Here is an 18,185-nt window from a genome sequence, read left to right as displayed (position 1 = left end):
GTATGTGACGTACAGTGCCTCCCTCTCATTCACATACTCCTATTTTCATTATCATTATTGAAGTTCCAACCTCTTTCGGTGAGCCATTCGTTGTTCAGTGACACACTTTTCAATAGCCCCACCCTCCCTGCAATATGAAATATTGTCTCATGGCGTCTCTCTCCGTAGTACAGGCCATTAGATCATAGCCACATTTTATTTAAGGGTAGAAATGAAGAGTCAATGACAGACAGACATCTAGCCTATTTCAGGTTTACATTTAGATTTTTTGTCATTGATGTCCTTCTACAGAGAACTCAGTCTGCTTTCACTGAATCCCACTATACTATGCATGTTTGAAAAATCAAAAAGATTGTACAGCAACAGCGAGGAAAAATATGTGAGTGTGTGACGTGCAATGCATACTGCACAGCACCATGTCTGATGCCCATCTCAAATGATGCTCCATAAATGGCCACCAAGTATTTTTATCTTAACATGACCTTGTGCACCACACTGAGCACACACTCTCACATTCACCACATCCAAAATATGACAGCTCAGTTTCTCTCCCTGTTGTGCTTTGTCACCATGACTTCAACAGGGACATCCCTCATGTTTCCGCTATAGGGGAGAACGGGGTAAGACGAGCCAGTGGGTACGGTACGTTGAACCGATTTACACAAATAACATTTCTACACATCAGGTAAAATGTTATATCAATTACCCAGGTCAAAAATATGTTGGTGATTGGCCAAAGGATAATTCAAAAAATATATAGGCCTATATTAGAGTATTAGACAATCTTATGGTATGTACATTTTATTCATTAAGCTAAAGTCCCAGATTATTACCCAGCTTGGTTGCTTGATTCGGATCAATATTCAATATTCAATAGCCTTGAATCGATTCTATAGTCAATGGTCAATCACTGAATTTATCGTTCTGTTGTTTTTGAACAGCACAATGACAGATTGTGTGCTCAATAGCAGACGCTGTCTAATCAAAGACTCGTAGCACCTGGCTGCTTGATTTTTGCCGTATCCAACATTTTGCAGCCATGTAAACAAAACACAATGTAATTTACGCTAATGTACAGCAAAACAACAATAATTCTATTTAATCATCATGTTGTTTTCTGAGAAGGAAACAACATGTCCGGGTCGGTAGAGCTCTCGCTCTTTGGACCACAAGTCATGGGTTTCTATGCCGGGCAGTGCCAACGGGATCTTGTTGACGGATATGACAGAATTAGAATATATAATGTATTCTAATTTCTTCTGTTTTATAGTCACATATTTGTTATCCATGAGTCAGGAGTTACAGGACACTTTGACTTTGACACTTTAAACAGTGGCACAGATTTTCTGTGGCGATCAAACGTGTGATGTTTTGGTTGTCTCTCTAAACCACTTGGCCCCGTTTTTGTGCGGTATGTAAGAGAATGTAGTAGAAAGCTATTCTATCATGTGTCCTATTAACCACATTCCCTATTCTGGGGGAAAGCATGCAGCTAATCTCTGTGACGATATTTTGGTGTAGAGGGGAAAAAGGAGGACCTGGAAGACCGCTCAATGAAGTAGAGTTTAAGTGATTAAGATCCCACACACGGGGTTATGACTTTGGAGAGTGAAGGGATGTCCATGTATGACCTTGGTCAGGGGAACTGTGATGGGAATATGATAAAAGAGATGACGTGGATCATTAACACGGCCCAGAGCCCTCTTCAAAGACCCCTCTGTTCATGTGAAGCACAGTGTGAAATTAGCAGGCAGATCAGCAACGATATGAACACAGAGCTCACTTCAAAGTGATGACTAAACTGCTATAGGCAGGTTGCTTTAGAGCTCTGTCTGCGTCCATGTCTTTAGTCATTATTGATGTCCACTGCCGCTTTAATTGTGATGGCTCTATCACTTTAACAAAGAAACTGTTGTTCAAAATATTTGGTTACCAGTGGTATTATATTTTGTTTGTTTTTGTCCTTTTATGTATGCAAAACCATATGCATGAATGTATTTGTTGTATTGTTCTGTATTTGCTGTATGTTGTTGGACCTACATACATCTCAAGGGGATATCCTTTTCTCAATAAAGGTTCATATATACAGTACGTGTCTTGCCAAATTGTGTTTTGCTTGTTATCACACTCACACAAAATAAGAGTCAGTTGCTCCATTGACTGTTTGCCATACTGTTAGCTGAGCTCATTATTAGCATGGAAATTACTGTTGTGTTGACATGCAACACATCTGCCACTGCAAGTGTACATTAAATTCAGAACATCTTAATTTTACATGAATTGAATAGAAATATTTATTTTCATCCTTTTCTGACATGACATCTATGTATACTACTATATACAACTTAGTGACAAGTAAACACATTAGATAAAAATGAGAGCAATGATATAGCATGCACCCATGAAGAAATTAAATAATGCTAATGAACAACTAATTGGATATATTGGTTAAATTAAGGAAAAAGCTTCCCAAGTCACAGACATGACTATTGTAAAAGAGAAAAAGGGTGAATATGGGGGGTAGGGGTTTGTGTGTGTGTGTGTGTGTGTGTGTGTGTGTGTGTGTGTGTGTGTGTGTGTGTGTGTGTGTGTGTGTGTGTGTGTGCGTGCGTGCGTGCGTGCGTGCGTGCGTGTGTGTGTGTGTGTGTACGTGCGTACGTGTGTGTGTGGAGGGGGTGGGGGGACTTTTACATCCCATCCAATGGACTTTCTTAAATTAGCCATGGGGGTAGGAGGCTCCCTCCCTGGCCTGACAGAAGGAGGAGTCTGGGGTCTAGTCACAGTCTTCTGTGTTAGTATTACCTGCACAGCCCTATAACATTCACTGCAGTTGTGTGGCACGGTGGATGCGTGAGGGAGCCTGTGAGGAGAGAGACAGAGAGAGAGAGAGAGAGAGAGAGAGAGAGAGAGACTATTTTATTTATTTGGGGGATAGGAGTCTATTTCTGCTGACTCCTAAAACAAATTGCAAGACAACTAGCAGCGGACATGGCTGGTTGTCTGCAAAGCTCAGGGACCTGTAAAACACGGGAGCTTTTCGGATGTCTCCTTGTTACTTTTGCTCTGGGCTTCTTTGCTTCAGTGGATGCAGAGCCCTTTGACCCGGCTTTCCTTTATCGCCATAGAACTGGACCTGATGAGGACAACATCGTCATTGCCAACAATGGAATTAGGGTTCCCTTTGGGAGGTCTGTGTATTTGGACCCTGTCAATGACCTGGTGACCGAGGTGCAGCCTGGTGACCGGTGTCACATCACTGTTTTGGACAATGACCCGCTGGCCCAGACACCTGGAATGCTGAGCCCGAAAAAGTTCCCCTGTGAATTCGGAGCTGATGAGGTGAAATACACTCACTTTGGCTCCCGGAGTCCCAGCAAGGATCGGGTAAAGCTCCAGCTGCGATATGACTCCCATACAGACACGGTCATCATCCCCTTCATGCTGGAGGTGGAGGTGGTATTCCAGCAGCTCGAGATCCTCACCAGGAATATGCCACTCAATGTGGAGAAACTTAACAGCGACAGCAACCCCATTGACAAAAAAGGTTTGGAGTTTTCCTACGAGGAAGGTGTGACACAGTGTAAGATGACCACTCTGGTTGGCGCCGGAGGACTCCCCAGGTATGGCACACTTTTGAATAACCCCCCCAATGGCCAGATGATTGACTGTGATGAATTTGTTAAGCAGGGCATTCGCTACAAGCACACTGCAACGACCAAGTCACCAAATAGAGACTATATTCCAATGATGGTAGAGCTGCAGGACAATGAGGGCAATGCCATAATGCAAGAGCATTTCCAGATGATGGTTAGAATAAGAGAGGGAACCGAGAACACTGCCCCTAAGCCCAGCTTTGTAGCTATGATGATGATGGAGATTGATCAATTTGTGATGACAGCAATAACGAGTGATATGCTGGCCGCTGAGGATGTTGAATCCGATCAAGATGATTTAATTTTCAACATGACTTCACCTCTGGGCTATCAGCAGGGCTACTTCATCAGCACAGACGATCAGAACCTGCCCATCACCTCCTTCTATCAGAGAGACATAAAAGACCTTAAAATAGCTTACAAGCCCCCCTCAGTGGACTCGGAGGTAGAGAGGATTTTCCAGCTTGATTTTGAAATCGTAGACACTGATGGAGCTGTGTCCGAAAGCTTTGCTTTTATGATAGTGGTGAAGCCTATGAATACGTTGGCCCCTGTGGCGACCAAAAATACAGGGCAGCTATTGTTTGAAGGGCAGTCCAGAGCTCTGTCCAGCTCCCAGAATTTAGAGATCAGTGATGAGGATAACCTAGAGGACGTACAAATTGCTGTTGTAGATGGCTTAAAACACGGAGAGCTAACCGTACTTGGCAGCCGTAGGAAATTCTTCACACCTGCCGATTTAGATGCTGGTATTGTGGTGTACCAGCATGATGGCAGTGACACTTACAGTGACAATATTATCTTTAGAATGACTGACGGCAAGAACGAGGTGGAGTTTTTGTTCCCCATCACTATTGCCCCCACCGATGACGAGCCCCCCATTATCAATGCCAACACTGGCCTGGTGCTGTTTAAAAATGAGGTCATGCAGCTCTCCCCGTTCATTCTGAGTGCCACCGATATTGATTCAGAAGACTCTACCATAAAATTTATTCTGGAAGCTCCATACTCAACTGTGGGAGAGCTGCTTCTCAGGCAAGTTGAGCCCCCCTCTGACCCCTCTCTCTGGAAGTTCAGTGCGACAGATGAGATGTTTGAGCAGGTGGTGTCCGAGTGGTTTCAGCAAGATATAATGGATGGAAAGCTCTTCTACCGCCACATTGGCCCCCACAGCACCACCACCGTAAATGACCAGTTTGTGTTCCGGGTCCAGGATGATAATGATCCCCCGAACCAGTCAGGCGAGCATGTTTTCACCATAAAGATCCACTCTGTTGATGACCTCCCCCCAGAGCTCTATCCGGGCACCACCCTTCACATGGCAGTGCAAGAGTATGAGCTGACACACTTCAAAAATAAATTGTTGCGTTATACAGATCTGGATTCAGATGACAGAGACCTGAAGTACACCGTCATAAACCCCCCCACAGACACAGATGAGAACAACCCAGCCCCTCTGGGTGACATTGTTCTGACTGACAGCCCTGACATTGCCGTTTCCGAGTTCACACAGGCCCAGGTCAATCACCACAAAGTGGCTTACAAGCCCCCTGACCAGGAACTGGGCATCACTCCAAAAGTTGTTCAATTCACATTCCTTGTGGAGGACACTGCTGGTAACTCAGTAGATGGGCTATTCACCATTTTTTTACAGCCAGTTGACAACAAACCCCCCGCAATCACCAACACTGGGTTCACTGTTCTGGAGAGAAACTCTTATGTCATCACTAAGAAAGAGCTGCATGCCACAGACCAGGATACCGATGATGAAAATATCGAGTTCACTGTGACCCAGATTCCCCTCTTTGGGCAATTGCAGTATTTAGGTATTGCCATGTCAAATGGTGACACATTTTCACTGGAAGACATAGCAAATGGCCATCTGACTTACATTCATCGCGGAGATGAATCCCTCAGTGATACCATCAAGGTTGATGTCAGTGATGGCTTTCATGAGGTGCCCATCATCATTAAGATTGCCATTGAACCCGTTGATGATGAGGCCCCCACAATCATGCTCCCGGCTGGCCTGCTGGGGTCTGCCATCGATGTGCTGGAGAACGGAGCAACAGAAATTACGACCAACGTCATTCAGGGTCGCGACGACGACACAGATGACCTTCTGCTCACTTTCATCGTCGAGGAGCCTCCCAGGCTGGGGGAGATCCTGGTGAACGGGGGACCTGCTGAGAGATTCACTCAGCAGGACCTTATCAATGGGGTGGTGGTGTATGCCCACACATCAGGTGAAATTGGACCATTTAAGGAATATGACTCCTTCAACCTCACCCTTTCTGATATGTCGGACCAATGGGTTGTCGGGGGAAACAAGGTTCAAGGTGTGAGGGTTCACGTTACCATCCTCCCCCTTGACAGTATCCCACCTATTGTCAGTGTTGGAGAGCAGTTTGTGGTGATTGAAGGAGAGAAGAATGTCATTACTCAGGAGCACATCGAGGCTGAGGATATCGACACAGACAATGAGGATATTTTGTGCACCATCATCGTCCAGCCAACATCTGGCTACGTGGAGAATATTGCCCCAGCCCCCGGCTCTGAGAAGTCCAGGGCAGGCACGGCCATCACTGCCTTTAGCATTAAAGACATTGGCCTTGGTCATATCTACTATGTCCAGAGCATTCACAAAGGTGTGGAACCTGTTGAAGATCGCTTCACCTTCCGCTGTTCAGATGGTATCAACTTCTCTGAGCGCCACTTCTTCCCCATTGTTATCATTCCAGCTAATGACGAAAAACCGGAGATTTTCATCCGCGAGTTTGTAGTAATGGAAGGCATGAGTCTGGTCATTGACACGCCCATCCTGAATGCAGCTGATGCTGATATCCCCGGGGATGAGTTGGACTTTGAGATCATCAAGTACCCTGAGCATGGCACAATTGTTCAGCAGCTCACCACTGGCACACTCCCAGTTGACAAATTCAATCTGGAACAAATCAAGGAGTCATCTAACATTGTGTATGAACATGATGACTCAGAGACCAAGGAGGACAGCTTTGAAATCAGGCTTTCAGATGGGAAGCACACTGTGGAGAAGAAGGTTATCATCATGGTTATTCCTGTTGATGATGAGACACCAAGAATGACAATAAACGATGGTCTTGAAGTTGAGATTAGTGAGACCAAAATAATCAATAACAATGTTTTGAAGGCCACAGACCTTGACTCTGAAGACAAAGAGCTGACATATATTGTACGCTATGGCCCAAGCCAAGGCTACCTTCAGCGCATCTCCAAGTTTGGGAATGTTTTGGGCAATATCACCCTTGGGATGAACTTCACACAGGATGCAATTGACAAACATCTCATTCAGTATGTGCACACAGGTCAAGAGGGAATCCGCGACTTGCTGAAGTTTGATGTCACAGACGGCATTAACCCTCTCATTGACCGATACTTCTACATCAACATTGGAAGCATTGACATGGTCTTCCCAGATGTCATCAACAAAGGCGTGACTCTCAAAGAAGGAGGCAAAGTAACTCTTACTACTGACCTGCTCAGCACCACTGACATCAACAGTCCTGATGAATACCTCACCTTCAGCATCACTCGAGCACCCAGCAGGGGTCACCTGGAGTGCACTGACTTCCCAGGTGTTCCTATCTCCACCTTCACTCAAATGCAGCTCGCTGGCAACAAGATCTATTACATCCATACCTCTGACGATGAGATGAAGATGGACAGCTTCGAGTTTGAAGTTACTGATGGTTACAATCCCGTCTTCCGTACATTCAGAGTGTCCATCACTGATGTAGACAATAAAAAACCTGTCTTGGCCATCAGCAAACTATTTTTGGGAGAGGGAGAAGACAAACTCATCACACCATTTGAATTGACGGTAGAGGATCGTGATACACCTGACAACCTGCTACGCTTCATAGTCACCCAAGTGCCAGTCCACGGGCAGCTGCTTTTTAACAACACCCAACCGATCACCACATTCACCAAGCAAGACCTGAATGAGAACCTCATCACGTATAAGCATGACGGCACAGAGACCAATGAGGATAGCTTCTCCTTCACAGTCACGGATGGCACGCACACTGACTTCTACGTCTTCCCTGACACCGTCTACGAAACACGCAAGCCCCAGATGATGACTATTCGTATTAACACGGTGGACAACGGGGTCCCACAGATTGTAGTGAACAAGGCTGCCGCCACACTAAGGGTGCTCCATTCCGGACACGTGGGATTCCTGATCACCAGCAAGGCCCTGAAGTCTGAAGACAGAGACAGCCAGCGCAAAGTCTTGAAGTACAACATTGCTGAGACTCCCCTGCATGGATTCATCATAAACACCGCCCTGGGCAATGACAGCATCAAGGCCTTCACACAAGGTAAGCTAACATTGCATTCTCACTCAGTAATGGTGTTGCTGTGCTTAGGAGAGCTACCCCACCTTACACTGGTTAAAAGCTAAAAAGAGTAAATGTGAAATAGTGTAGAATGGGTAAAAGGGAAGCCAACCATTAACTTTATGAACGGCATCATCAAAAATGTCATTCTTCCAGTATGTTTGTATGAAGATACATGAAGAAAGAAAGTGCTTGGTGTAGGCCTACTTAAGTGACGATATTCAGACCGCGGCCATCTTGCCAGCAAGGTGCTAACTATAGGTGCAACTTCCCATAGACAGCCCATTCATCCAAACGGAAAGGTCCTATCTGATTGTATTAAACAACGTCAAACTCACCAACATTGCAGCTGTACGGGAAGCTTGAATTATCCTCTTTCAATCTGTAAAGTTTTTGTTTCATAAAAATACACCATAGACATGTTATGAGCTATTTCCTGTCAAGAAATTATGTGCAGGTTATTGTGTGTGCTCGTTGGATATCACTCAACAGCCCTGCGTAGGCTACCACCTGTTTTGAATTTGCACATAATGCAGGAGGAAGCAGGAGGCTGCTTTACAAAAAACGAGTGCTTCCAAACTCCAATACATCACCTGCAAGAAATTCCTTACAACAAGCACTCCCAAACTCTGACACAAAAAAATAACCTGCACATAATTTCTTGACAGGAAGTAGCTCATAACATGTCTACAGTGGATTTGTATTAAACAAACACTTAGATAGAACACGCAGATAGAAAGAGGATAATTCAAGCTTTTGTATGGTAATGGTAATTTTTACATTGTTTAATACAATAAGATAGGACCTTTCTGTCAATGGGAAGTTGCACCTAGTTAGCACCTTGCTGGCAAGATGGCCGCGGTCTGAATATCATCAATAGTAGTTATAATTATGTCATACAAATAAAAGTAAAATAAATCTATAAAATGCTTTGCTTTTAAATGTATATATTTGCATATGTACAGTAATGGATTGGATACATTTATTTTCAGCTGATAATATCAGCTGAAAATAATTTTTTAAACAGCCATGACAATTTTATCTGAATTATAGCCTATATTATAGGCTATAATTCAGATAAAATTGTCATGGCTGTTTAAAAAAATGAATTAGCTGACTATGTAATAAATTGTAGCCTGAGGGTTGTAACTGAACCTCAGTTAAAAAGTGGGCTAATCTTCTCACTTTCTGAAGTACTTAACCTCACACTCTGTCTCTCCATCTTTCTCACTCTGTTAGCCGACATTGACGATATGAAGATCTGTTACATCCTTCTTGACGGGAGCAACGCCACCAGTGACATCTTCTACTTTACAGTTGAAGACAACGGTAGGAAACACTCAACATGTCGACCTTGTGCTTTTTGACAGTGCTAGACATGAACATTACTTGGGTATCACATCTGTCTTGCAGGGATTCCTTTGATTTTGGTCATCTTTTAGGGGCATCTTCCTGGCCTCTGTCAATCTCCTGGCTGTTTGCATCACAAAGACTTAAGGCAGTTGGCCATGACGGACGGAGAGTCCCCCTGTCTAGTTATGTTCCACTGGAAAGGATGGGAGGTTTAAAGAACAGAGGTCAAAGGGCCTCAGGCCAAATGGTGACTGGGTGTAAAAGTAAAATATGTGGAAGAACCGGGCAATGACTAAAGCTCTGACCTTTATTGTTAGTGGATAATAAGGATTTTTTTCTTTTTAGGGTCCTTTTCAGTGTTGTCAATAGGTGCCCCTGCCTTTATGTTTGAAGTGATGCTATGACACTATCTTGTGCTACTGTTGAGTCAAATGTTCTACTTTATGAGTCAACAGTACAACATAATAGTATCATAGCGTCACTTCAACAGTGTTGACATAAACTAATTTCCTTTTCTTGCAACAATACTGCACAATCAATGAGAGTACCCTATTGTTCTAAATATAAGACTACGTTTCTTTCCAATGGAAATATCCTAAAAAACAGGGTCGTATTATAATCAGGGAATAGACTATTTGACATTCAATGTTCTTTTTCCACAAATCAGTCTTGAAAAATGGGGGTCGTCTTACAATCAGAGTCATCTTATATTCGGCGCAATACGGGTATATATTTTGTTTTGCATTTAGCATATTGAACACATTTTTGCTTTGCAATTTCATACGGTAGATGCCGAGTTCAACTCTTGTCTATGGTGATGAAACCACTAGCTGCGTCTTCACGTGCGTTTCCAAGATAGCCTATTTACCTTGCGTGAAGGTCTCGATGTATTTGCAGAAGTGGAATGAACTCCAGCACTTATCTATGTTTATGTTCTATTTTATGTTTCATACTGTATGTCATCAGCATTCGGGCATCCTCCACATTTTCACCAACATCATTCCTCTCCTTCTCAAGGGATCCTCAGCTCACAGCGCTTTGGATTTCAGTAGCTGTGTGTATTTATATGTCATGGAAATGTACTTTTGGTTTGAGGTCACATGATCCTCGCTTCTTGAATATCATAAATACCCACAGGTCTTACATGTCTTACATGACAAGCTTGTAGTCATTTCTGGTGCCCACGCTCGCGCAAGTGTGTGTGTGTGTGTGTGTGTGTGTGTGTGTGTGTGTGTGTGTGTGTGTGTGTGTGTGTGTGTGTGTGTGTGTGTGTGTGTGTGTGTGTGTGTGTGTGTGCGTGTGTGCGTGCGTGTCACTTGTAGGATACAGATATGAAAAGTTTCTCTGCCCTATATTAAATAGATTAATATAGGGCACAACATACTGTATAGCTGATGCAAAGCAGTAAAAAGGCAACAGGTGGAGCACACTTTTCTATTTTAACCTCAGCTGTAAAACCTAAATAAACCTCCAAGGTTTAGAAATGCAATCCATGTAGAAGGGAAAGTTTGGTCTATAATTATGCTGGAAGGAGGACCATGGCTAGTGGCAATAAAATCACCATCACACTCTTTGGTAAGGTAAGCTTAGGTTGTAGCTTTTGTGTGGCTAATTCCTGTATTTTGTCAAAGCCTTAATGATTATATTAGCCTGAGGACCTAACAAGTACAGTAGGTATTTTATTTGATCTTTAGGAGAAATACCACATTGGAATTTGCCTAAAGTATTGTCATTTCTTTATCTCTAAGGCTGTCTTGACTCACTGTGTGTTAAATGGTGTTTAAATGACAGGAAGGGAGCACAAGGGTTTCAATTAGCTACAATTTCCTGCTAGCTCAGCTTAACCAGGTGCTGGCCTGAAGGACTTAAACCACCTATCCAGCTGGAAATCTTTCTTTCTATCAGACTCCAATTCACATAGATACCGTAAGGCTTCCAGTGTGTGCACGCGCACGCACGCACGCACGCGTGCGCGCACACACACACACACACACACACACACACACACACACACACACACACACACACACACACACAAAGATCAAATGAAAGCAAGGTGATCCTGGCAGTGAGTGAAGGTAGTCTAATCATTGAAGTTAAGGTTGTCCTGGACAACTTGTTGGGGCATGTTAAACACCATGATGGTCAGCCAGTATGTGGACAGTTTGTTAAGCCAGGAAACCTTTGGTTTACTATAATTATTTGGAAGTGGTTTATTCACTTTATTTCTCAATAATCTCAATAATAATAGTCTCAATAATGTAAAAGATGAAAGACAAAATTATCTTTCAAATTTAACATTAGATTAAACATAAAAAGAATCTCAAATGATTATGATTCATCGGTTTGTCATTAAATGTGGCCATATAGCTGGTTGGCCACTGAATGTGATTGGCCTCACCTGTAAGCTTCCTACAGTAGATGTCTTGGCTGTTGTATCTACCATGTCTCAGCAGAGTTGCACTATTATAGGTCACTGTCCTGGGCCAGGATCCTTTAAAACTAATGAGCATTTGCGCCTGTCGTAGACATGGGCAGAGCAAGTTCAGTCAGGGAACCTCAGTCAGCGCGCCGGCCGTTAACTGGGCCATCAGACTCTCTTCCACATGATTCACTCAGCCAATCACACGCTCACCCAATATCATACCGGCTACTTTAACCGAAGGTTTTGCATTCATCCTCCTGCTTGCTTGCTGCTGCTTTATTGTTTACTGTGCGCTGCTGTATACAAAGTGCTCACCCACCTCCACCCCAGCTACCACCTGTCGTTTTGGATCTACTGTTTAGGTACGGGGGATTCAGAGTCCCTATGGTCGGGACTGATGCGCTTGACCTGAGTACCTAAAAAGCAGATCCAATACATCGCCAAACCATAATAAATATATTGCATTGATTATCTTATATTCAATAAATATATATATTACATCCTCCTTGAGTTGTGTGACTGAACCTGTTACTACATGCAACACATGTTGGGGGCTCACTCTGCAAACTGGCCAAGACTGTGGATGTATGCGAATGACAACATCAGTCACCAGAACCAGGGACGGTAGCCTATATCTTTTCAATAAATCTAACATGGAGTTTGAAGTTGAATGTGGCCTTATATGGGAGGGCTGCATGTCTAATGAAATATCAACTATTTAAATATTGAATCAAACAACTTCAAATCCGTCTTGTGCACACAAGTCTGAGTAGAAAATGAACCTATATTGTACCCCTTTAAATTTGAATACTGATGGGTTTGCCGACCTCAATAATGAAAGTCAGCTGGGACAGCCTGTGTGTGGCGCCTCTGCCGTAACAGAAGTGTGTCCATCGTAATGTATGCATGACGATGTCCCAGTGAGAGGTCAGAGGTCCCTCAGCGGACACTCAGTTCCAGGCAGGGGGTCTCAGAGTAGACTTGGTGGTCAGCAGTTGCATTCCAAGGGCCCCACAAGACAGTCAGGACCCAGCGAGGCTCTGTGGAGACTAGTGCCTGTTTAACTTTTCACCCCTCCACAGAGGTGTCATGGCAGGAATGTGGCTCAGGTGTGTAAATCAGTCAGTAAGATCAGACACCCCGAAATAGACATGCCAATCATATAGATACTGTAAACAGAGAGAGAGACTGGACTGACAGATTCAACCTGCTTACTCTCAGATATCCTGACATGCATGACGTTTGAGAAGTTCAAGATACTGAAGTTGGCCTGTGGCCTGTTCATGATCTTTGAAACACCCAGTATCTCGAACTAACGCATCATTTCAGAAACATTTTATTTTCCAAAAATTGCATACTTTACATGTAAGATGAAGAAGAGTGATTAACGTATGCTCACATAAAGCGGCGCACAATTTTAAGTGTAACTGTACGATGAGGGAAAGTAATTATAACTGATGCTCTGATAAGCCAGGCGGAACCATACCTGTGTGAAGTGTCCCACGGTTTACGTGTAAGATGAAGAACAGTAATTAACTGATGCTCAGTGATAACCCAGGAGGAATTATACTGTAGCTGTGAACAAGTTGTCCCGCAGTTTAAGTGAAGCACATTGATTAATGGGATGAACTGAGCAACTCTACTACCTCATCTCCAGATCGATAACCTGCTGGCAGATACTCTTGTCTATGATGAGGGATGGATTGCTCGCACTCCTGTTACAGGTCAGTAGGATCCCTAACAGTTGTGTGCACTGTGCAGGCATACTGTCCTGTAGGTGTGTGGCTTTGTTTGTTTAAAAATAGTAATTTGATCTCCTGTAAAGTTATAGTAGAGATCTGAAATTACATTTGCAGACATTCACGTAGTACTTATTATAACATTCTTGTAACATTCTTAATGGTGAGTGAATAGTTATAAGAGATTGGTACCTTGCTGAAGAACCAATTGACAGGATATAGGGCCACTCACTCTGACAAAGCAAATGTTTTCTTTCTGGTTAGAAGAGAAAACTGTCCTCCAATGCCAGTGGCCTCAACCAATGGTCATTCCCACTGTCTGCTGGGAATTTCTACGGGAGAAGTAATAAACAAGCAGTGACCAGGTTACAAACTCCCTACAGCCATTCACAATGTGTGGGAAACAAGGCAGTAAATACTTGTTTTTACAAGTGGGTGCATGGCTCACATTGTGTATAGGCCTACCCTCTCCTTGTCCATCAGGCATGAACTCCAGGAAGCCACAGGCTATGAGAAGAAGGCCTCAGTTAGTGTCAGACTTGTCCAGACAGTTATGGTGTTTCTTCCGTCTTCTTTGCATCAGTAATCAGTTTTTTAAATGCCCCAAGATGGACAGTGGGAGATCTTCAATGCATACTGGTCCTTACGCTACTCTACTGAATCCAGTGCCTGTCCAATGGATATGTGGCATAACATTCTTAAAAGTTTGAGAAACAAAAGGAGTCGCGATCAAGTGTTGCGATCAAGTGATCAAAAAAATAAATAGATAATGGGAATGTGTACCTCAAACAGTTAGCCGACCAGTTTTCACGAAATGCTCGTTTGACTTTGGCAAGCTCAGACGGACAAAGGTCTAAGGTTTCACTAGAATTGCAATTAAACTATATATGCACTGATTGACACAAAGACAGACAAAGAACACTACCTCTATGTACTCCGGCTTCTTTTTTAATAGAGCTAGATAATATTCTTTTCCAGCTCTGGAGGGAGATCTTAGGCCCATGGGTGTTATGTGATCATTCGGGAGTAGGAATGCACTTCATCTGAGCCTCAAGACTCCAGGGGCCACAGACAGAACGGCCCTAGTAATGAAGTGAGGCGACATTGTGTGTGTGTGTGTCTGTGTGTGTGTGTGTGTGTGTGCGTGTGCGTGTGTGCGTGAGTGAGTGCTTGAGGAAGATCTCCTTTCAAAGACCCCCTCACCACCACCCGTTTCCCCTTTGCTTTCCTGGCTCCCCCAGAAATCCAAACTGATCTCCGATAGACTGATAACCCATAGATTCCGTCTGCAGTGCATGGTGCCTCTTCAACAGAATGGCCGGAATGGGCCTGGGGGGGCTGGTGGGACTTATATGCATGTGCGTGTGTGCATGGGTGTGCAGCTGTGTGTATACGCACCTGTATCACTGCATCTGTACACACATACTTTTTTTCTTCTTTTTTTTTAATCACCTGACATGGTCAAGTGTCTTTCTTTACAGTAGTACAGTAACCTGTATTATGCCTATAGAGCGGCTCATATAGGTCACAGTCATGTTACACCCCTGTTTTCTAACTGTGTCTGTGCACTTGAGCTGTCTGCTGTGTCAACAGCCAGCAAACGATTTATGGCCTGTGGTGCCACTGTTTTGGGGTGAGCACACTGTAAGAAGCTGGGGAATCTCTCACTCCCCCCCCTCCCCCTCCGGTTCTCTTTCCCGTGCACCTTTTCCACTTTGGAGGACCAAGATTTCCTTAATATGATCTTTCATCGTTCTGGTCTATTCCGTTGATTCGTTCCCTTTGTTTCTTCTCAGCCAAAATCAGCATCAAACATATCTGAGGTTTGCAGAAATCTACAATGCCACACTTTCTTTCTTTTTTTTTCAATTTATTTTGCTTCACGTTCCCGTCATCTCATCCTGTATCTCCATCTTTGTCTTTTTTGTCCTCCAGTCCCTTTCATTTGGTGACTCTTGATTCATGCGTGGCTGGAGGTGTTCTGCTGGTGGTGTTGAGTTACTGTATAATGTCTGGCTCCAGCAGTTATTCTTATCTGCTCTCATATGGCAAAGCTGTTTCTGCCCGCCAGTAGGTTTTCAGAGGTGATATGATGTCATTGTACCACACTATGGCTTCCAGAAGGAGAATGCAGCATGGAAATGAGGGCTGTAACGATACATTTTAACAGCGATACGATAGCATCACGATACATACATGGTTGCCGATACGATATGGGCAATACGATACGAAGGCCACAGAAAATCTAATGAATGTTGAAAGTTCAGGTTTTTTGGGTGCAATTCAGCTCAGAAAACGTAAAAAAGAAAAGAAAAAATGTCACCAGACCTTTAAAATTGATACAGTAACTATTTAGCAAAGCAATTAAATCTGTGGATAGTACAGGGAAAATGTATGAATATGGATATAAAAGAGTAAATTCTCTGGCAAATACATGGACATTATATTTGAAGTAACACATATGGACAAACCTGTACCTTGACACATTTATCAATAAACACGTAAAACAAGTAAATAATAACATATTTTATTGTGGATTACATACATTGTCATACAGTAAATCAAACAAGTTCAGCCGCAGGTTTACAGTATACACTATCAGTATCCTATATCAAAACAAGTCATAAGACAATCCCAAACATTCTGTGATACCACTCTACTGTATATTGCTTTGGTAGCATAGATTTCTTCAGTGTGATGCCAAGTGTGTGTCTGTGCCACTAGGGTAAACTATACACGGGTCAAAAGGGATACAGCTGGGGGTCGACACTGTGTCTCCTTGTGATTTGCAGTGCATTGTGGGGGGTCGTGTCACTCACTGTCCTGAAGTTGGCAATCCAGCCACTGTAGTGTGCAGATTTACAACACTGCTGCAACATGCTGTTGATGATACCAATATGATATTAATGTCCTCCACCTCCGGCTTTCCGCAGGTGAAGTCTCTGGAATTCATAGGGGAAGTTAAGTTGAGTTCAGTTCAGCATTTGAAAAAAAAAAAATGTTTTCTATCAACAAAAGTAAGAATACATAAAAGGGAATGTGAGATTACTCATGTATCTCAATCATCATCAATGGATGGACCATATGTGAATGCAGACACATTTAGATACCATGCCAGGCATAGCTGCATGGAACACAGCCAGTATTTATACCAGCAGAATGATTAATGAGGAAATCTAATAATGTTTCTGGTCCTCCCATCTTGTCAGTCACTGAGTGAGGATATTCTTGGATTGTTGCTCTTCCCTTGCATCATGCTGTTTAGACGTCAAAGTGAAGTCTCTCTAATGATACCCACTCTCCCACTGTCTATCTATGGTGTGTGGCACAGCTATGTAAATAGGAGCTGGTGAGGAATGTGCAATCAAAGGAGTCTGGCATTAAGGGTTGGTGTTCTCCTGAAGCTCCAGTGTACATAATGTTTTTAGGTTTGATTGCTGACTCTACTTGAAGCACTTTGCATAGACTGGTATGGTCATTATGGCCACATACGTACAATGGGGTACAGACGTTGGTCAGACATACTAACGGTCCGACAGGCATTAGTCTGACAACGCCGTGGCTCCCGACATGCGTGGCCGGTTACAACTAACCTGTGGCTGTTTAAAACTCACCCGTGGCTCCCGACATGTGTGGAAGCTAGTTAAAACAAACCTGCGGCAGGTTAAAACTAACCCGTGGCTCCGGATATGTGTGGCAAGTTGAAACTAACTCGTGGCTTCCTGTGAGGTTAGGTTTAGGTTTGGGGTAGGGTGTCGGAATAATAGTATGAAGGGCCAAACACATGCACCCATAGTAACGTACAATAGCTGATGCATTGACCTTTGTTATTTTTCATTGAAGTAGGCCTACCAGTATTGCCAGATTTCTAATAATCTTATATGTCAAATTGCACTGGATTTTTGATTGGGATATTGGGTTTTATATCGATGACACTTTAAAGGTTATGGTTTTATTCATGGCAATGGTTAAGGGCTAACTCTAATCCACAGTGAGATCTCAAATGCTGGTGCTATAATGTCATGCTGAACAGCAACCTTGGTTATGTGACCTTATAGTTACAAGGTCAGCAGCAAATATTAGGTTCCTGGCCCTCCTACACTGAACGCAGAACAAAACATGCAAGTGTTCACAGGAGGAGACCTTTGTATTGGATCTTAGCAAACCTGTGCATAAGGCGCTGCACAATGTACATCTCGTTCTCGCTAGCTCGTTTCCGGCATGGTCTCTTGACTAAGCAGCAACTTAGAGCCTCCTGGAGTGCATCCCAACTCAGGCCTAAAAGCATGAAAATGTCAGCCAACGATTCTTGATATGCTGCTTCTCTGATATACTGTAGGCCCCTGCCGTGCTGTAGCTATGCCGACGATTAGCATCAATCACCCTATGGCTAATTTATTAAGGGACTGAAACCGGGGACATCTGGAAACGTGTTTGGCCTATAAAACATTTCATCCCCGGAGAAACTATTAGTATTGTCAGTTTGAATGGAAGTCTAGGAAATGTGAGCTTGTGGCTGAGCTGATACGCACATTACGCAGTCTAACTGTTTGTCATAAAAATTGCAATAAATGAGTTCATAAATGATCTACGACCACAGGGAGACTGCATGGTGAACAGGCATTTCGACTTCTAT

The 18,185-nt window shown here is 43.4% G+C and overlaps 1 protein-coding gene across 1 annotated transcript in view; it reads left to right on the top strand.

Annotated features, from left to right (window-relative positions):
- Positions 1-2,842: 2,842 nt before the first annotated feature.
- frem3 (Fras1 related extracellular matrix 3) overlaps positions 2,843-18,185 on the top strand; it is a 39,551-nt gene continuing 24,208 nt past the window's right edge. The window contains exons 1-2 of the mRNA XM_083765318.1: positions 2,843-8,014; positions 9,272-9,361. Of these exons, the coding sequence (XP_083621444.1) occupies positions 2,989-8,014; positions 9,272-9,361 (5,116 nt within the window). The 5' untranslated portion in view covers positions 2,843-2,988. The remainder of the gene's footprint in view (positions 8,015-9,271; positions 9,362-18,185) is intronic.

The sequence above is a fragment of the Protomyctophum parallelum genome, assembly GCF_964188405.1.
Source record: "Protomyctophum parallelum genome assembly, chromosome: 5".
Classification (NCBI taxonomy): domain Eukaryota; kingdom Metazoa; phylum Chordata; class Actinopteri; order Myctophiformes; family Myctophidae; genus Protomyctophum; species Protomyctophum parallelum.
This window is presented reverse-complemented; position numbering and strand designations above follow the sequence as displayed.